Below are 21,044 nucleotides of genomic sequence, written 5' to 3'. Positions count from 1 at the left end.
AGTAAGCTTTTTGTGCGTATGAAACATTTCTGGGATCTTTTATTTCAGCTCATGAAACGTGATCACGACTGTTGTGTTTATATTTTTGTTCAGTATATTTAAAGAAAATCAAATTGAGATATTTTGTAGGTTTTTTTCAACTATGTGCGTGTTTTCTATACCTGTTCGCTCCTCTCCCTGTAGGCTTTTTACAGACGCTCCCCACCCCTTGCCTGCAACCTTTCTAAATTTAGTGTACACTGCACTCACAACCTATGTAGAATTCTTGATCTCAGCGTTTGGAACTGCCGATCTGTGGTCAAGAACACTGAGTTAATCTCAGTCTATGCTGCTCTTCAGTCCCTAGACGTTTTGGCCATGACGGAGACATGGATCACCCCAGAGAACACTGCTACTCCAGCTCCTCCCTGCCTACGTGTTCTGTCATAGTCCGAGACAGGGCTACTTATTTGTGGAGATTCTCTTTTCTCCCTGACTCAGTTGTCTTGCTCCTCAATTGAATTCCATGCGGTCACTGTCACTTGTCCACTCAAGTTTAACATTGTGAGTTCCTCAATGAGTTTGACATTGTGATAAGCGCATTTCCTGACAACTGCTAACCGCTTTTCGTACTTGGTGACTTCTACCTCCAGATGCCATCGATTCATTTCTTTCCCCTACTTGGTCTTTTGATCTCACCATTTCCCAGTCCCCTGCCACTCAAGGCAGGCAATACTCTTGACCTCATCTTTACTAGAAACTGGTAGGCTACTAATCTCACTGCCCCCCCCAGGTCTCTTATCACTACTTCGTTTCCTTTTCTGTCTCCCTCTCCTCCAATCCTACCCACTCAGACTCTACCCAGATTGTCATGCGCCAACGTAATATTCTCTCCCTTCTGCTAAATCCTTCTCCCTCAGTTCTCCTGATTCTGCCTCTTCGACCCTCCTCTCCTCCCTTTCCACATCCTATGACTCGCACTGTCCCCTTTCCTTCCGTCTCGGCCCTCCCCTCCTGTTCCATGGCTCATTGCAAGCGTACAGAAACTTCCGGGGGACCCATCATTTTTTCACTCCCTCCCCTCTACCTTCTCTTCCTCTGTATCCTCTGCTAAAACCACTTTCTATCACTCTAAATGTCAAGCTTCTGCGTCTAACCCTATGAAATTATTTTCCACCTTCTCATCCCTCCTTAATCCTCATCATTCGCTCAGCCTATTGAGTCCACTGGCCCCACTCCCACAGTACTACCCTATGCCTTGACCGCTTTCTCCCATTTCCAGATTAAATCCAGAGACTAGTGAAGTCTGGCTGCCCAAGAACCTTCCCGCTTGACCCCATCCCCTCCTCCAGACCATCCCTGGAGACCTCCCATTCCTAACTTCCCTGATCCCTGACCACTGGCTGCGTCCCCTCTGACTTCAAAATGTCAAGAGTCGATCCACTCAAGAAACCAACACTACAGATCGATATCACTTCTTACTTTTCTTTCAAAAACACTTGAGCGTGCTGTCTCTGACCAACTCTCTCGCTATTCCTCTCAGAACGATCTTCTTGACCCTAAGAGCTGTCTCTCACTCAGAGACAGCTCTCCTCTGTGTCACAGTGGCTTTCCGCACTGCCAAAGCTTACCCTCTCCTCTGTTTTCATCCTCCTAGATCTAGCCACTGTCTTCGACACTGAACTATCATATCCTCCTCTCCACCCTCTCAGGGCTGGGTTTCTCAGACTCTGCACACCCGTGGATAGAATCCCACCTGCCAGGCAGTACTTATCAGGTGACGTGGAGAGGATCTGTTTCTGCACCACGTACTCTCACTACTGGTGTCCCCCAGGGCTCAGATCTAGGCTCTCTCCTCTTCTCTCTATACACGAAGTCACTCGGCACCATCATATCCTTACATGGTCTCTCCTATCATTGCTATGTGGGTGATACTCAACTACTTTGCTCCTTTCCCCTCTTCTGACACCCAGGTGGCGACACACATCTCTGTGTGCCTGGCAGATATCTCATCTTGGATGTCTACCCACTACCTCATGCTCAACAAGACAGAGCTGCTCTTCTATTCAGGGAAGGCCTGCCCGCTCCAAGAACTCTCCATCACTGTTGACAACCCCACGGTTCTCTGCAAATATCAAAGCAGTGACTCACTCCTGCAGGTTCATGCTCTACAACATCTGTAATGTACGACCCTGCCTCACATAGGAAGCGGCGCAGGTCCTAATCCAGGCACATGTCATCTCCTGTCTGGACTACTGCAATGAGCTGTTGGCTGGGATCCCTGCTTATGCCATTAAACCCCTACAAATTATCCAGAATTCTGCAGCCCGCCTGGTGTTCAACCTTCTTAAGTTCTCCCATGTCACTCCCCTCCTCCGCACACTCCACTGGCTTCCATTCGAAGCTCGCTATGCTCAAAACCTACACCCCAACCAGAGTACTCCATTCTGCCACCTCCGGTCCCTCCCAAAGGCCTTATGTGAACTAACACTTGCACTTTACTTTTTTCCTACTTACTAGCTCTGACTTTGTTGATAGCTACTTTGAGGACAAATGTACTTACTATGACTGAGATATGTGGTTGTCCCACATACCCATCTTAAGACGAATGCACTAAGTTGCTCTGGATAAGAGCATCTGCTAAATGACTAAAATGTAAATGTAGTGAGGCAAAATGTTAGATGTGAAACTCATTACATGAATGAAAATAGGGTGAAAATAGGCTGACTCCTAACTTGAGATTCACATGCCTAAGAGTAAATTATGTACTTGCGATTTTCACTGATATTTTACAATCGTTGATTTCAAGTTCGGATCTCGCCCAACGTGCTAAAGAGATAAGTCAGTCAAACAGTAACCTACCTGAGCTGGACTTCTTAAGGCTTTTGCCAGTGAAGAAGTCATCCTCTTCATCATCATCGAACAGCCCCCCTCCTCCTCCCCCTAAAGAGGTCTTTCTAGGGGCTGATGTCAGGGTCTTGTTGGATTTGGCTAGACTGCCGTTCTCTCTGCCCTCCACTGAATCAGAGTTATTGGGAATGCCAAACAGGCTGTTCTCTATGGGAAAAGAGGAGGACAGGATAGATTCAGAGGATGATCTTCTCAATACCATTACAGAAATGTCAACATGTACTGTGTGTAGTTATGTAGCAGTATTTAGTTTGAATTTAACAAATTCCATTTCAAAAGGGTAAGAGTGAATCTGTAGAGGCATAATGTCCTCAAGCCCCCCAAAATTGTTAGTTATTACTATGTTATAATCAATGTCATCTTTGAAAGGCCTTTGCTGTCCTTGGGGCATGTTTCTGTTACCTGGGAATATTGACACAGCCACTGAAGGAATCTTCTTAGCAGACTTGACAGGTTCTGGCAGAAACATAAGAGAAATACAAGTTCTGTAAACAGGTCCAAGTCTCAATACTGTCTCGGAAAAAGCATCTAAAAATTAAGACTGTAACCCACGACAACTAAATTAGACACCATGACCACAGCCATTGTACAAAATTAACAACATTCTCAACTAATAACATGCCCAAACTGAGAGAAAGGGGAAGCTACTATTTGAACTTGCCCAACAAGAAATGTTGGTTTACAAAAATTTTTGCTACAAAGTGCCCTAAATAAAAACGGTCTTGTTGGGCAAGTTCAAATGTTAGTTGTAGGACCATTATTACCTGTGGCGTGAGCTGTGTTCCTGGTCTTCTCCTCTGCTACAGGCTGTTTCGGTGCATCAGAGAACAGATCCCCCTGGACAACAAACATATCATTAGGTCTGCTATGGATTCAGACACATACATACATACACACACTCTTTGGGAGCCTTTAACAGGCCAGATAGATTTTGTTCTATCATATTAAATGAAATTACAATTTGTAAGTCACATTTAAAAAATTAAGATATGGAAGCTACAAAAAGGCATTCAGGTGAGCATACTTCATCATCATCAAACAGCCCTCTTCCTCCACTGAAGAGGCCTCCTTTCCCTCCGAACGGAGAGAAGTCTTCGTCCTCCATCTTCGGCGGCCCAAACAACTCCTCACTCTCATCTTCAATAGCTACAACAACAAACAATCAGGTCTTTTGTCTACAAGAAATATATAGATATTAAAAAATAAAAAGTCATTTTATTATAAAATTACATCCAATTCAGTTACTTTGAAGCTAGAATACCTCCACTGATGTTCTTCTGACTGAAGTGTTAGCTTAGCAGGGACAATATACACTGAGTGAACAAACATTCAGAACACCTGCTCTTTCCATGACAGACTAACCAGGTGTATCCAGACAAAAGCTATGATCCCTTATTGATGTCACTAGTGAAATCCAATTAAATTCAGTATAGATGAAAGGGAGGAGACAGGTTAAAGAAGGATTTTTAAGCCATTCAGAGGGTGAATGGGCAAGACAAAGGGTTTAAGTGCCTTTGAACAGGGTATGCCAGTTGGTACCAGGCATTGGAGTCAACATGAGCCAGCATCCCTGTGGAACACTTGTCACCTTGTCGAGTCCATACCACAATGAATGAGGGCAAGGGGGGGGGTGAAACACAATATTAGGAAAGTGTTCCTAATGTTTGGTATACTCAGTGTAATTGGATGCATAGTGTGAGATTAGGTGCTTGTTCACGACGCAAAGTAACAGAAACCCTCCTTTACATAAGTGAGTGAATGAATGTCCTACCCTGTGGCCTCTCAGTCTTGGGCTCTTTCTTTGTTTTACTCTTCTTCTTAGAGGCAGACGATAATGCTTCATAGAGGTGACATGGGAAACGAAACATGAGCATGCATATGCAGAACAATAATATGAAGTGAAACATCTATGTACTCTTGTAATTCGCAAAGACAAACATGTTCTGCTGTATGGCATCACATTTGATGTATGGCCTACATAAACTGAAAACACATCTTCAAGTCTATATGGAGCAAACAGTGATGATACGATTCAAACAGGGAGGAAAGATGATTGACTTTAGGTGTGCTAAACGGTTTCTGTATGCAAATTAGGGCCTGGTGTTTTGCTCAATCACATAACATAGCAAGATTTTATCCTGTATTTTAAGCATGAATTGAGAATTACAACAAAAATTGAAGCAATTGTTTGAGGATGATGCTGGACCATCTCACATAAAAAGGAAACAAGTGGGCAAGGCAGTAAGTTATCGATAGCAGAAACACACTGGAGGGCCGGCCCGCCCATCAGGCAGGATTAGAGCGGCAGATTGACAAGGGTAGTATTTTCCGAGCTAAACTGACCAAGACGCACCCACTTTGACGAAGACAGGGGTGCACAATATCTAGCTTGTCCATGCCAGAGCGCCTCTCCACTGCTGCTGTTGGAGAGACGCAGCGCAGCGGCACTCCACCAAAGCTCCGTCAATTTTCCAACAAGTAGAGTGTCTACAGCCTCTGGCGCCCTATCAAATAGCAATGTGCTTCGATGTGAATATGAATTAACAGGTTAACACACCATATCCTACAAACAGGACAGGTCAAAATACAATTTTCCAACAGGTTGAGTCTATGGCCCTGGCAGATGGCCTTGCCCCTAAAATCATTCAAATTCTACTTCGCGGGTATAGGAGGAGGGCGGGATGTTTTTTTGTCTAGCCTAGGGCGGCATATACGCCATTGCTTAAATCTATAAGGAAGTAGAACTATAGGAAATCTAAGATGTGTCAAATAAATTATATCCATCTCAGGGCTCCAGCTATGCATTTGGATTGCTAGCTAAGTGGCTAGATGTCAAGATGAAGCTTATTGGTTACAGCAGAGTCTTTCAATCCCCTCCTGTTGCCTAAATGGTTTTGTGCGTTAAAATTAAAAAATAAAATACATTTTATTTTATTTTTACATGTTACATTCAGTAATATTGTATGGTACAGAAACGGTATGAAAATCTGGATACTGCCCAACTTTAGTGTTGAACAGTTTGAAATACAGGTCATCATAGCTGCGGGAACTACCCCATGATATATCATAAATATTTTAAAAATGTGTACGCACTGGACCTTTATGACTCCTGTATGATCAGACATAAACAGTAGTCAGCAGCACAGGGAAAGCACTCTCTCTCTGCAGCCATGCAGGTTATATCAAGTCAACTTACATGTGCGATCTCCCTCCGGCTTGCTGATAGGTTCCCCTTTGATTCTGGCGGCCAGCTCATCAGCAAAGGATGATGGTCCTGTGTTCTGAATGTGACACAAAGACTTACGTAAAAGAGAGGTGGAATAGAACATGTAATATTCATGCAAGGGGACATGTAAACATGCAATTAACTAACATGTTATATTCACTTAAGTCATACATATAAAGTATTAGCAATATTGACTTACCTGGATAAATAAAGGTTGTAATATTTAATAAATGACCTGTTTGTAATAATGTTAGTATCATTATCCAGCAGTAAACTTTAATCACAAGCATACCGTTATGCACTCATCGTCGTCGTCGTCATCTTTGTCCGATTCTCCGAATATGTCTGATTCTTCCCCCTCGTCGTCATCACTCAACATGGACGACTTCTGCAGAGGATCATCATTCAATGTCAATCATTCAATGTCATCCATGCTGTTGCAAATTGCATTTACATTCCTGACTAAGATAAGAGCGTCTTCTAAATGACTAAAATGTCATCATTACCATCGTCACCATAAACAATAGCATTCTTATGGCCAGTGTCCAGTGTAGGTCCAGTGCACACTTTTCTGTTGTTTCGTCTTTGATTAAATTGGCAAATACCCTAATCATCCCTTGTCAGAATTTTTCACAGAGATACAATCCTAGTGGTGTGGGGGCTGTGCTTTGGAAAAGTGTGTGGGGTTATATCCTTCCTGTTTGGCCCTGTCCGGGGGTGTCCTCAGATGGGGCCACAGTGTCTCCTGACCCCTCCTGTCTCAGCCTCCAGTATTTATGCTGCAGTAGTTTGTGTCGGGGGGCTAGGGCCAGTTTGTTATATCTGGAGTCCCTCTCCTGTCCTATTCGGTGTCCTGTGTGAATCTAAGTGTGCGTTCTCTAATTCTCTCCTTCTCTCTTTCTTTCTCTCTCTCGGAAGACCGGAGCCCTAGGACCATGCCTCAGGACTACTTAACATGATGACTCCTTGCTGTCCCCAGTCCCTCTGACCGTGATGCTGCTCCAGTTTAAACTGTTCTGCCTTATTGTTATTGGACCATGCTGGTCATTTATGAACATCTTGGCCATGTTCTGTTATAATCTCCACCCGGCACAGCCAGAAGAGGACTGGCCACCCCACATAGCCTGGTTCCTCTCTAGGATTCTTCCTAGGTTTGGCCTTTCTAGGGAGTTTTTCCTAGCCACCGTGCTTCTACACCTGCATTGCTTGCTGTTTGGGGTTTTAGGCTGGGTTTCTGTACAGCACTTTGAGATATCAGCTGATGTACGAAGGGCTATATAAATACATTTGATTTGATTTGATCCTGTGCGTGTGTTATCGTTATCGCAAAGATATCCACCAACTCTGGGTTTGAACGTTGACCCTCACAGTCAAGAGTGAAATAGTCCTCACCTTCTTAATGCTGCTTGGCCCCTCCTCGTCCTGGTCAAAGTCTTCATCTGACTGCTGTTCACAAACACCACAGGGATAATACAATTATCTGAATCAAATAGAATTCTGTATTTTCACCTCGTTTGGATCAAGATTTAAAATTATGCCAACTTCACTCTCTAAAAAACATCTGTTTCTTTCTGGATGAGTAGAGAAAAAAAGTCTTACATCAGCATTTTTGCCATCTTCGCTGTCGATAACACTGTCCCGATCGCTGTCGATTGATATTTCTGTATAGTTAAAAAAAATACATGACAGAGGTTACTCTTCCCAGAATCAGAACCGGGAACGAAAGTGATCTATACTTATCTTGAAACAGAACAGTTAATTTAAAAGTATGGGAACCAGTTAAAGTTACTTTACGTTGCGGGCATTTATTTTGGAGACTCACAAAAAAACAGAACCAAAGCACCTATACAAAGCCCTCCCTCTGTCAATCAGTAACGTCTTCCAGTGTCTGGCTGCCAGCTGAGAATCTTTGAAGTGTGCATGCCCCTCCGAAGCAGAGCTGTAGCCTACTGACATTACAAGCATGATTCGAGAAGAATGGATTAACTTTTCAAAGCTAGTTAGGGATACTATATTTATCGCATTGGATTTATTAACTACAAAAAAATTAAAAGGTGTTATTAATTCTGGTGCTGCTCTTCACGCACAAGATTGTTAGCTAGCTAAGCAAACTTTAAAGTTCAAAGACATTCAAAGTTCTTCCATAGAAGCCCTCCTCCGTATGTATAATTACAGGCCTAATTCAGATAATGCATGTCATCACAAGAACCCAAGCGATTCAATCTAAGGCTCCGCTCCTCCTCCACCCATCCTCAAAACTGCACCCTATAGTTGTCTTTCCATCACGCATTTAAACATCTCACTGAGCTATAGCTTGCCTGCTCCATAGCAAGCTGCTCTATCAGCACTGCATGATTGGGGAAGTAATTTAATGTTGAGCTAAATGTAAAAAAGTATGATTTCAGAGGTTTAAAAAGGAACATAAAGGAACGATATAAACCAGTACTTTTTGGGGGTTTGAACTGGTTCAGAACTTTATTTTACTGGTCGGACCTGTGGAACAGAACAAAAAAAACAATACCATTTTCATTTCCAACCCCTACTTCCCAGTACGTGGAGGAAGCGTATTGTGATGCTCTCCAAACTGTGCCAAGAGTTGCTGGGCAAAAGTGTGAAAACTGCTTTGTTACATGTAGAACCACATGTACCCCTAAAGCAAAAATTATCAAACATTCTGTGATGCAGCACTGGCATCTACTTACATCTGATCCTACCCTGAGCCAACTATTGTTTATAAACTATGTTCAAAATCCAGCAATAAAAAATTGCTAGAGCAAGCATTAGCTCTGGCTCCAAACAAACCCTCCTTGCGCCTCTCAGAAATGGCAATCATCCCTGTGGCAATTGCGCACAGAGTAAAGTAAAAAACCCTGACTTTAGACACCCTCGGGCTGGTAAAAGGTTTAACGTTAAAGGCTTTATTACATGTAACACTATGAATGTTAATTGCATCTTACGTTGCCCATGTGATATGGCCATAACATTTTTATTGACGAGTTCATCGGACTTTGATAAAGTAGACAAAGGGCTTCATTGCCAAAATCCTGAAGTATCCCTTTAAGCAAAGAATTAGTGAGCATAAGAGCACTATAAGGCATAATGATGACAATCACCCTGTTGCCTGCCACTTGAAGAAAATGTTCAGTGTCTTTACGTTTTCAGGGTATTAAAAAAGTTTAACTTTCACGGAGAGGAGATAGCGCTGCCGCTATCAAGGAGCGGGAAACTAATCCGCATGCTTATAAGAAATCCCACGACGCCGTCGACGAACCATCAAACAAGAAAAGCATCAATACAGGACTAAGACCGGCTCTGACGCTCGTCGATTGTGGATTACAGGGAAACACACCCACGAGCCACCCACGTGACGAGATAAATGCTTTCTACGCTCACTTTGAGGAAAGCAACGCTGAACCATGCATGAGAGCACCAGCTGTTCCGGACGACTTTGTGATCAAGCCAATGTAGGTAAGACCATTAACTTATTTGGGACTGGGGGGCAGTATTGAGTAGCTTGGATGAATAAGGTGCCCAGAGTAAACTGCCTGCTACTCAGGCCCAAAAGCTAGAATATGCATATAATTATAATATAATTATAATCATATAATGGATAGAAAACAATCGGTTTCAGTTTCTAAAACTGTTTGAATGATGTCTGAGTATAACAGAACTCATATGGCAGGCAAAAACCTAAGAAAAAATCCAACCAGGAAGTAAGAAATCTGAGGTTTGTAGTTTTTCAAGTCATTGCCTATCCAATATACAGTCTATGGGGTCATATGATGTCACTAGATGTTAACAGTCTGTAGAACCTTGTTTCAGGCTTCCACTGTGAAGGGGGAGAGAATAAGAGCTGTTTCAACTAGGTGTCTGGCAGAATACCATGAGCTCAGTCAGGCGCGCGACCGTGAGAGGTAGCTGCGTTCCTTTTCCTTTCTAAAGACAAAGGAATTGCCCGGTTGAAACATTATTGAAGATTTATGATAAAAACATCCTAAAGATCGATTCTATACATTGTTTGACATGTTTTTACGAACTGTAATGGAACTGTCGGCTGAACTAAGTGCCTGTGCCGTGTGAATTTGGATTTGTGAACTAAACGCGCAAACAAAAAGGAGGTATTTCGACAAATTATGGACTTTATGGAACAAAACAAACATTTATTGTGGAACTGGGATTCCTGGGACTGTATTCCGATGAAGATCATCAAAAGGTAGGTGAATATTTAGAACGCTATTTCGGAGTTTTGCGACATCTCTCCTTCTTTGGAAAATGGCAGTATGTTTCTGTGACTACGCGCTGACCTAACATAATTGCAAGGTGTGCTTTCGCCGTAAAGCCTTTTTGAAATCAGACACTATGGTTGGATTAACGAGAAGTTTATTTTTTAAATGGTGTATAATACTAGTATGTTTGAGGAATTTTAATTATGAGATTTGTTGTTTTGAATTTGGCGCCCTGCAATTTCCCTGGCTGTTGTTGAGGTGGGGAGCTAGTGTCCCACATATCCCAGAGAAGTTAAACAGGTTAACATTCACAAGGCCGCAGTACCATACAGATTACCAGGACGTGTACTCAGAGCATTCGCTGACCAGCTGGCTTCACTGACATTTCCCACCCCCCCTGACCCAGTCTAACATCTACAGTTGAAGTTGGAAGTTTACATAAACTAGTTTTAATGACGCCAACCTAAGTGTTTCATCCACTCCACAAATTTCTTGTTAACAAACTATAGTTTTGACAAGTTGGTTGGGACATCTACTTTGTGCATGACACAAGTCATTTTTCCAACAATTGTTTAAAGACAGATTATTTCACTTATAATTCACTGTAACAATTCCAGTGGGTCAGAAGTTTACATACACTAAATTGACTGTGCCTTTAAACAGCTTGGAAAATTCCAGAAAATTATGACATGGTTTTAGAAGCTTCTGACAGGCTAATTGACAAAATTTGAGTCAATTGGAGGTGTACCTGTGGATGTATTTCAAGGCCTACCTTCAAACTCAGTGCCTCTTTGCTTGACATCATGGGAAAATCAAAAGAAATCAGCCAAGACCTCAGAAAAATAATTGTAGACCTCCACAAGTCTGGTTCATCCTTGGGAGCAATTTCCAAACACCTGAAAGCACGACATTCATCTGTACAAACAATAGTACGCAAGTATAAACACCATGGGACCACACAGCTGCCATACCGCTCAGGAAGAAGAAGCGTTCTGTCTCCTAGAGATGTACGTACCTTGGTCCGAAAAGTGCAAATCAATCCCAGAACAACAGCAAAGGACCTTGTGAAGATGCTGGAGGAAACAGGTACAATAGTATCTATATCCATAGTAAAACGAGTCCTATATCGACATAACCTGAAAGGCCGCACAGCATGGGAGAAGCCACTGCTCCAAAAAAAGCCAGACTACAGTTTGTAACTGCATATGGGGACAAAGATCGTACTCTTTGGAGAAATGTCCTCTGGTCTGATGAAACAAAAATAGAACTGCTTGGCCATAATGACCATTGTTATGTTTGGAGGAAAAAGGGGGAGGCTTGCAAGCTGAAGAACACCATCCCAACAGTGAAGCACGGGATGGCAGCATCATGTTGTGGGGGTGCTTTGCTGACTGGTGCACTTCACAAAACAGATGGCATCATGAGGGAGAGAAATGATGTGGATAAATTGAAGCAACATCTCAAGACATCAGTCAGGAAGTTAAAGCTTGGTCGCCAATGGGTCTTCCAAATGGACAATGACCCCAAGCATACTTCCAAAGTTGTGGAAAAATGGCTTAAGGACAACAAAGTCAAGGTATTGGAGTGGCCATCACAAAGTCCTGACCTCATTCTAATACAACATTTGTGGGCAGAACTGAAAAAGCGTGTGGGAGTAAGGAGGACTACAAGCCTTACTCAGTTACACCAGCTCTGCCAGGAGGAATGGGCCAATATTCCCCCAACTTGTTGTGGAAAGCTTGTGGAAGGCTACCTGTAACATTTGACCCAAGCTAAACAATTGAAAGGCAATGCTACCAAATACTAATTGAGTGTATGTAAATTTCTGACCACCTGGGAATGTGATGAAAGAAATAAAAGCTTAAATAAATCACTCTATACTATTATTCTGACATTTCACATTCTTAAAATAAAAGTGGTGATCTAACTAACCTACGACAGGTAATTTTTACTAGGATTAAATGTCAGGAATTGTGAAAAACTGACTTTAAATGTAATTGTCTAAGGTGTATGTAAACTTCTGACTTCAACAAATGTTTCAAGCAGACTACCATAGTCCCTATGCTCAAGAACACTAAGGTAACCTGCCTAAATTACTATTGTCCCATAGCACTCACATCTGTAGCCATGAAATGCTTTGAAAGGCTGGTCATGGCTCAAATCAATACCATCATCCTAGACACCCTGGACCCACTCCAATTCGCATACTGCCACAACAGATGCTCAGATGACACAATCTCTATTGCACTACACACTGCCCTCTCCCACTTGGAAAAGATGAACACCTACGTACAAAGCTGTTCATTGAATGCTGAGCTGTAGTCAACACAATTGTGCCCTCCAAGCTCAATTAACTAAGGACCCTAGGACTGGACACATCCCTCTGCAACTGGATCCTTGACTTCCTGACGGCCGCCCCCAGGTAGTGGGTAGGCAGAAACACATCCGCCACTCTGACCCGCAACACGGGGGCCCTTCAGGGGTGCGTGCTTAGTCCCCTCCTGTACTCCCTGTTCACCCACGACTGAATTGCCACACACGACTCCAACACCATCCTTAAGTTTGTAGACGGTGGTAGGCCTGATCACCGACGACGATGTGGTACCAGAACAACAACCTCTCCCTCAATATCAGCAAGAAAATGGAGCTGATCGTGGACTACAACAAACAGATTCACATCTACGAGGCTGTAGTGGAACGGGTCGAGAGCTTCAAGTTCCTCAGTATGCATATAACTAAGGGTCTATCATGGTCGGCACACACCAACTAAGTCATGAACAGGGCATGACAACACCTCTTCCCCTTCAGGAGACTGAAAATATTTGGCAGGGGCCCTCAGATCCTCATAAAAGAATCCTCATCTACAGCTGCGCAACCAGAAAAAACCCTTTAATGTTAGCTAAGTGGCTAACATTAGCTTGCAAGATCAAGCTTCTCGGATTAAGATCCCTGCTGTCTAATATTTGTTTTGTGCATGCTGCAAACTGCGTTTTGAGATACTTGCATTAGCTGGATTGTCTGTCTTAGTAGTGAATGTTTGTATGCGCTCATTAGCATTTACCTAGCATCCACTATGGTGGTTCCGTAGTACTTGTTAACATTTTGTGAGCATTCTAGTAAGTAAAGTATATATATTTAAAAAATTGACTTTTTCAAAATAAAAGTGCGCCCCTTGTGTGCACTACTGTTATTACTGTATATCCCAGGGTGGCACAGGCACGGTATGGAAATCTGAGTACTGCCCTCCAATAGAGGGTAGTGCATACAGTCTAGTACATTACTGGGGCCGAGCTCCCTACCATCTAGGACCTCTATGCCAGGCGGTGTCAGAGGAAGACCCTAAAAATTGTCAAAGACTCCAGCCACCCTTGTCATAGACTGTTCTCTCTGCTACCGCACGGCAAGCTGTACCAGTGCACCAAGTCTGGAACCAACAGGACCCTGAACAGCTTTTACCCTCAAGCCATAAGACTGCTAAATAGTTAGTTAAATAGTTAACCAAACAGCTACCCAGACTAGCTGCATTTACCTTCTTTTTTTCTCATCACAAACGCTGCTGCCACTGTTTAATATCTGTCACTATATAATCAAGTTACCATTACTCATTGTGTATGTATTATATGTTTTACTTTCTATCATTTCTCTCTGCATTGTTGGCAAGTAAGCACTTCACTGTTAGTCTACACCTGTTTAACAAAGCATGTAACAAATAAAATGTGATTTAAACACTGAGAAAACACGGTGCAAAAGGGAACTCTTTCAGGCTCAAACACTTGGTACTTTACATCCATCAGGGCTTACTGATGATTTTGACATGAGGGCCATGCTTTAATGTGTTTCCCCCTAACCCCTGGCTTTATGTGGTTCCTGTCATTTATGACTTTGTTTTAGCCTGAGGCTTTTCCTGGTCTTAAAAAAAAAAGAAAAGGAAAAGAAATGGGTTTATGCATTATGTAAAAAGGTATACAAATAAATGAACTGTCAAAAATATACTGAAACGAAAAAATTAGAAACTGTCTCGAAGTCAGACTTTTTCTGAGAACTGATTACTGATGTGCCTCCTGGCATTTGTGTACACAGCTTTTGCTCATCATGTCTGATTGCATTGACGCACGTTGCCTATATGTGGTCTCTGTCATGTGTTTTGTATGCTCTGATGAAGGTCTGCCGACCAAAAGCGCAGCCTAAATAAATAGAAAATTGTGCATTGATCCGGAGTGTGCAGAGAATTATTTTCATTATGAAAAAATACATGAGAAACATTAATGTTACACAAGAAACAATGCTTGGAAGAGAGTATTGAACACTAACAATATAAACACATGCTAAGAAAATACACAAACTTTCTTTCAGTAGAAATAGTATATTAAGAAAAGAGTTGAAGTGACCTACCTTCACTGGAAAGGTCTCCCAGTCCTACGTCGTCTTGCTCCATAAAAAGTTGAGAGCCAATAAGATACGGTAAAGGCCTGTCCACATACAGGTCCTACAGACACAGCGAGAGGTGGGTTGGAGAAAGAGAGAGGGAGGAGAAAGCAGACAGAGATAACATTGGTCAACACGGGCAAACCATTCAAATGTTCCTCAAAAATGATGATTGGTTAGGTTTCAGAAATGCCAACAGTTACTGTAGTTAATTTTGGTTGACTTACGAAAACACGAAGTGTTGGTATTCCTGATTACATATACACTACATGGCCAAGAACATTTAATTCCAAATTTATGGGCATGATATGGAGTTAGTCCCCCCTTTGCTGCCTTAACAGCCTCCACTCTTCTGGGAAGGCTTCCCACAAGATGTTGGAACATTGCTGTAGCATTAAGATTTCCCTTCACGGGAACTACAGGGCCTAGCCCGAACCATGAAAAACAGCCCCAGACCATTATTCCTCCTCCACCGAACTTTACAGTTGGCACTATGCATTGCAGCAGGTAGCGTTGTCCTGGCATCAGCCAAACCCAGATTTGTCAGTTGGAATGCCAGATTGATCACTCCAGAGAACGGGTTGACTGCTCCAAAATCCAATGGCGGCGAGCTTTATACCACTCCAGCCGACGCTTGGCATTGTGCTCCTAGATGTTTCCACTTCACAATAACAGCACTTACAGTTAACCGGGGCAGCTCTAGCAGTGCAGAAATTTTACAAACTGACTAGTTGGAAAGGTGGCATCCTATGACGGTGCCATGTTGAAAGGCACTAAGCTCTTCAGTACGAGCCAATGTTTGTCTATGGAGATTGCATGGCGGTGTGCTTGATTTTATACACCTGTCAGCAAAGGGTGTAGCCGAATCAACTAATTTGAAGCGGTGTTAACATACTTTTGGCCATTTAGTGTATGATTAGGAGTCATAATTTAGCAATAAGGCACCAGGGGGTGTGGTATATAGCCAATATACCACTGCTAAGGGCTGTTCTTAAACTCGAGCTGTGGTATGTTGGTCATATAACACAAACCCCTGAGGTGAATTATTGCTATTATAAACTGGTTACCAACGTAATTAGAACAGTAACAAGAAACGTTTTGTCATACATGTGGTATACGGTCTGATATACCACTGTCAGCCAATCAGCACTCAGGGCTCAAACCACCCAGTTTATAATGCCTGATAAGAGCACAATCAGGAATACCACACGTTGTATTTTCTTAACTGAAAACACACGATTGCTCATCAACAACACTTAAATAAAGTGCCATATGTGTGTGAAATCAATATGTAAACATTGCTCAGACATTGTATAGGGCTATGCTATAATGTTTTCTAACCAAGAGAAAAATATGCACACTTGTGTGACTCTCATAAAGGGGTTGTGTCTGTAGCACGGTCCTTCACATTTCCCACTCAGGCGTAATGTGACGGGCTGTTACTGTTAAGTAGCTCTCTGAAGCCCTGGAGGTCCATCCATCTGTAGTAAGCAGAACACTGGAGGCATTGGCCAATTCTTTGACAATTTCTGCTTTAGCTTTCTTATATAGAGTGGGTACTACCTGTTTGATGAAATGGGTGCAAGAGCGCGAAGTTCGTAATGTGGCTAGAGCACTTTCACGAGGTGAAACCCCCTATTCTTCTCAACCACCAAGAATGGGTGCATATTCACGGCTATTAACATACCTAATTGCCCTTGTAATTTCTTTGGCCAGGTCAGAATCAGCTGCGAAGAGCTGCTTGAATGCAGAGGGAAGACAAAGTTGTGTTGTTGTTTGTTTTTTTCTCCAGTGGTAGGAATACTGGGGTGAAGTTTGCATAAATGTGTCAACATGTTTGAGGTGATGGCAGCTACATAGGCCATTCTCGTTGAGCAGTGGCGACATACTCTCTCTGTCCATCGCCGTTGTAATCTACTGGAAGGCCAAAACGTTCCCAAACTGGAAACGATGGAGAATCCTCCTGGTTTGTCGACCCCACCATTAGCCATCATACAGAACAAGTTTCCGGCTGTGCCTCACAAAAGGACAGTTTGAAATGCGCCAATTAAGACATTATTTTGATTACAACGTGCCCGTAGACTCTAGTTGTTTTAACAGAATAGCGTGAAATGTTTTTTTTTCAGCTCAGATTTACTCAAGAGGCATACAACATAGCATAGGCATAGGTTAGGTAGGGAAGGAATAGGTAGGCCTAGGTCTTTATGTATTAATTCGGATTCACAGTGAGGACTAAACCAAGGTCCCTGTACCGAATGGTTCGGTACGAATACACGTATTACACCCCTAGTATTAATCCTAACATGATATCTGCAGGCATAAGTAACTTGAATTTCATCTGTAATCCTGTATGTTTCCAGATGATTCCACCCTCACCTTGGGCTCTAGTATTGGCTCCACTCTGTCTGTGGCCTCCTCGTCCTCCGAGTCAGAGTTTCCTGCTTTGATGTCCAATTGTTCAAAGGCAGAGTCTAGCACCCTCAGACCGAAGTTCACTGCTTCCTGGACCTTAGGGATAAGCTCAGCTTCCTTCTGCTCACGAGTCTTCTCCTGAGGGGGAATTGAATTTAACATTAACTCGAGGGAGGAAATTAAGATGTTATGTGTAGACCTGTGACATCACAAAAAACAACATTCCCGGGAAGGAGCAGGTAGATTATTTACCAGTTCAGGTTGTCTCTCCAAGGTCTCAGCCTTTGGCACTGGCTCCTCCACCTCCTCATCATACACTCTCTGAGGTCAACAAACACAAAGATCAGTAACATCACGCAATCAATACAAGAATGAGTTAGAATCAAACATAACACCCTCTGTGATAGTCAGCAAACAGCAGAGCCACCATCAGTCACCACATGATTAAATACAAGAGGACTCAGTTCCTCATAATCCCAGGGGGATGACTTCCACATTTTCCTTACCATGTAACACAATTAATATTTTCTTAATTAGGTTAAAAGCTTGTTAAATTTCAAAAGGTCTGGGAGATGTCAAACACAGCACAACCATCATCTAAAGAAGAGGGGCACCTAGCTCAACAGAGGAACAAGATATGGGTCGTGTTCATTTAGGCACACCAAAGTAAAAATTAAAGAAATAATTTTTACTCATTATGAACTAAAAAGCTAAACTGATCCTAGATCGGTACTCCTACTCAGAAGCTTTGTGGACACGGTCCCATGACAAGACTCTGTTTCAGTCCATTTTCTTCCGTTAAAATTATCTATCATACACGACCATGGTATTTCCTGTTCACACCACAACATACGTTTTCAATGAACTGTGTGTTGGAGAGCATGAGGAAGTCGTTGAAGACAGTATGCAGGCAACAGTCTGTGGCCTTCGTGTCCCTGATCAGTCCATCCAGCTGCTTCTCTATCTCATGAGTCTTTGACAGCATTCTCTGGGAGAAGTCTTGCAGGAACAGGAAGAGCTGTGGAGGAGATGAAACATTGGTTTCATCTTCATCTATTCAATAGTGTATCTGATTGTCCACAAGCAGCCATTGTGTTTGGCCCTAAAATAAATAGTAATGCATTCACATGGAAGAGATTATGTTTACAATGCTGTGCGATTCCTCTACCCATAATATGTAGATTAAGAGGATTACACATTACTGAATGCAGACAAAACAGGCAGGTAATCAGAGACTGAATAATAACTCAGGAGATACTAGCCTAAATGAAGGTTATAAACAAATGCCAATTAGCCTACCCCTGAGTCTGCAGCCAGGGACCAGTTGGCGCTGGTCTGTCGCATTTCTTCCAGGGTCCAGGGTCTCTCCCACACCTGGCCATCCTCCCCGGCGTGGTTGCTCTGGCTGGGGACATTCGCCATGCCATCTGGCAACCCGCTCATCTGAAGCAATATTTGGGGCTTGTTCAATGGTAATAAACAGGAGAAAACATTTGAAACGGGGGTTCAGCGTGGCAATTGCAAAAACCTATTATTTTGCAAAAAGTTTCGCCTGTTGTAAACTGTTTACTACAAACGGAAAACTAAAGTTTCTATTGGATACATTCAGTTAAGTCCTTCCCCGTTTCGTTCGCTTCCGTTTGGTTCTTAAACGATAAACGCTTTCCGTTGCAAGACGTAATGAATCAATTACATAACTGATCTGTCGAAAATAACCCCAAATTATAATTTATTAATAACGACAGGCATGTATTGGCAAATGCGAGCTAAATGAGCTGCCACCACCGGCCTCTTTCTTGCATGCAAGCCAGATTAGCTAGTTAACAAACTACGAACACAGCAGTGCAAAAATGTTTCTTTGGGAAGTCACAATCTTTCGCAATATGTTCTTTGGAATGCTAGTTAGATAGTTAGTTGAGTGAATGTTTATGCACCTCCTGACACTGGCTTGTTAAAGTCAAAGATATGTATAAACCCTTCTATATGTGTTATCACACGAGCTAACAGTTAGCTAGCTAACGTTAGCTAGGCAGTTTGAGAGCCTACTCTCGCACTTACATGGATCTTCTTATTAAACTCACCTTAGTTACTGTTGGCAAATGTTGTCCACGATAGTAAAATATGAACCCAAACCAAACGACGTGAAAAGAGAATCGATTATGCTAAACTCGACCGTTTCCTCATTGGGCTTCTGACAGGTCGGCCATGTTCTGTCTGTCTGGAGACAATCAGCTGACCGCAGTCACCTGACTAATGTGGCGGGGCAACACCAACGCAATACCGCATAACATTCTCTAACGTGATCAATACATTATGGTGGATGTCAATAATACACGACAGCCACGTAGCCACGGGTGGACCTGGGTCACCCACCAGGGTGCCAAGCCCACGCAATCAGATTGAACAAAAAAAGCTCTCTACCTGTCAGTGTTCCCGAACGGAACATTATTTGTCTTTTTACCGAAACATGCAAACACCATCAGATAGAATTCATAGCTAGCAGTGCACTGTAAACATTTTTTAAATAATAATCCAAGAAGGCTCAAGGTCATTGGCCGCAGATAAAATGACGTCACTTCACGTTATATATACCTAGCTTTGATTGGACTGATCATGTCAACAGGCACACTTTCAAAATCTTAGCAAGCAAGTAAGTCAGCAGTCATCATCATGAATCAAGTCGATAATCTACTGGCAAATCATTTTCAATCTTTCTCATATTAAGATAAATTATAGAGCCATTGGACATTACACAATACACATTCAATTGGAAATCGCAAATTCAACAATGAGTGGTTTGGAAGGAATCAGTGGCTAACTGCAAGCATTGCAAAACAATCACTAGCCTGCTATTCAGTGGAGTGCGTGTGTGGTCCAAGTCTGGGTTTTAAGGGTCTCTTTTTCAAGATTAAAAGGGGAAACATTCAACATTGGCCATGCTGTCAAACCAGCATGACTTCTTCTGCGTTCAAAAGAACTGGAAACTTGGAACTGGGAAATCTCAGATTTCGGAAATCCCAGCTCCGACTGGGAAAATACGTTTTGAACGTCATCCAACTCGGAATTCCAAGTCAGGAACTAGGGCCTCTTTCTAGAGCTCCGACCTGAAGATCACCGACATTATGATTCAACCTTGTTTGTTTTCGAGTTCCCAGTTGTCTTGAAAGCACCATAAATCCAGAGAATGCCAGACTTTGATGACAGTTTTATGACAAAATTTGCCCACGAAGGACCGCCGTGCCACCTTCCTGTTCAAGTCAGCACAACACGGGGCCTCTCGAGTGGCACAGTGGTCTAACTGGTTCGCGTCCAGACTCTGACGCGACTGGGAGACACATGGGGCGGCGCACAATTGAGCGTCGTCTAGGTTAGGGCTGGGTTTGGCCGGCAGGGATGTTCTTGTCTCATCGTGCTCCAGCGACTCCTGTGGCGTACCAGGCGCAATGCACGCTGACACGGTCACCAGGTGTAAGGTGTTTCCCCCGACACATTGGCTGGGTTGTGTTTCAGAGGTAACACGGCTCTCGACCTTCGCCTCTCCCGAGTTTGTACGGGAGTTGCAGCAATGAGACAAGACTGTAACTACCACTTGGATACCACAAAATTGGTGAGAAAAGGGGTCAAAGTAACAACAACAAAAAAAGTGAGCACAGCACAACAAGGTGAGTCCAAAAATATATTGCATGCTGCTGCATAAATTATGTAATATGCCGGAGATATGTGTACTGTAGCTAAGAAAATAAAACTAAGTGTATGTTGTGTAGTAAGCTGTTAGTAGCCCATATACAATATACAAATGCCATGATGATCTGGACACGACTGCCGAATCGAGGCAAAGTTAAGAATCTTTTGGATTAACTATCTAA

General features: G+C 42.8%; 1 protein-coding gene across 8 annotated transcripts in view; it reads right to left on the bottom strand.

Moving 5' to 3' along the window:
* washc2c (WASH complex subunit 2C) overlaps positions 1-19,505 on the bottom strand; it is a 34,081-nt gene extending 14,576 nt beyond the window's left edge. For 2 of the 8 annotated variants that reach the window (XM_024429296.2, XM_042325206.1), the window contains exons 1-15: positions 19,260-19,505; positions 18,478-18,621; positions 18,032-18,196; positions 17,431-17,499; positions 17,143-17,316; positions 14,734-14,827; positions 7,715-7,776; positions 7,508-7,561; positions 6,408-6,503; positions 6,086-6,170; positions 4,661-4,726; positions 3,914-4,035; positions 3,654-3,726; positions 3,292-3,345; positions 2,842-3,036 (exon numbers count right to left, since the gene is read on the bottom strand). In XM_024429296.2, the coding sequence (XP_024285064.1) occupies positions 2,842-3,036; positions 3,292-3,345; positions 3,654-3,726; positions 3,914-4,035; positions 4,661-4,726; positions 6,086-6,170; positions 6,408-6,503; positions 7,508-7,561; positions 7,715-7,776; positions 14,734-14,827; positions 17,143-17,316; positions 17,431-17,499; positions 18,032-18,196; positions 18,478-18,621 (1,453 nt within the window). In that variant the 5' untranslated portion in view covers positions 19,260-19,505. Of the gene's footprint in view, positions 1-2,841; positions 3,037-3,291; positions 3,346-3,653; positions 3,727-3,913; positions 4,036-4,660; positions 4,727-6,085; positions 6,171-6,407; positions 6,504-7,507; positions 7,562-7,714; positions 7,777-14,733; positions 14,828-17,142; positions 17,317-17,430; positions 17,500-18,031; positions 18,197-18,477; positions 18,640-19,259 lie in introns of all 8 variants that reach the window. The other 6 variants (XM_024429272.2, XM_024429313.2, XM_024429305.2 and 3 more) reach the window with 5 other exon arrangements.
* Between the last annotated feature and the right edge of the window lie 1,539 nt (positions 19,506-21,044).

The sequence above is a fragment of the Oncorhynchus tshawytscha genome, linkage group LG01 (genome assembly GCF_018296145.1).
Source record: "Oncorhynchus tshawytscha isolate Ot180627B linkage group LG01, Otsh_v2.0, whole genome shotgun sequence".
Taxonomy (NCBI): domain Eukaryota; kingdom Metazoa; phylum Chordata; class Actinopteri; order Salmoniformes; family Salmonidae; genus Oncorhynchus; species Oncorhynchus tshawytscha.
This window is presented reverse-complemented; position numbering and strand designations above follow the sequence as displayed.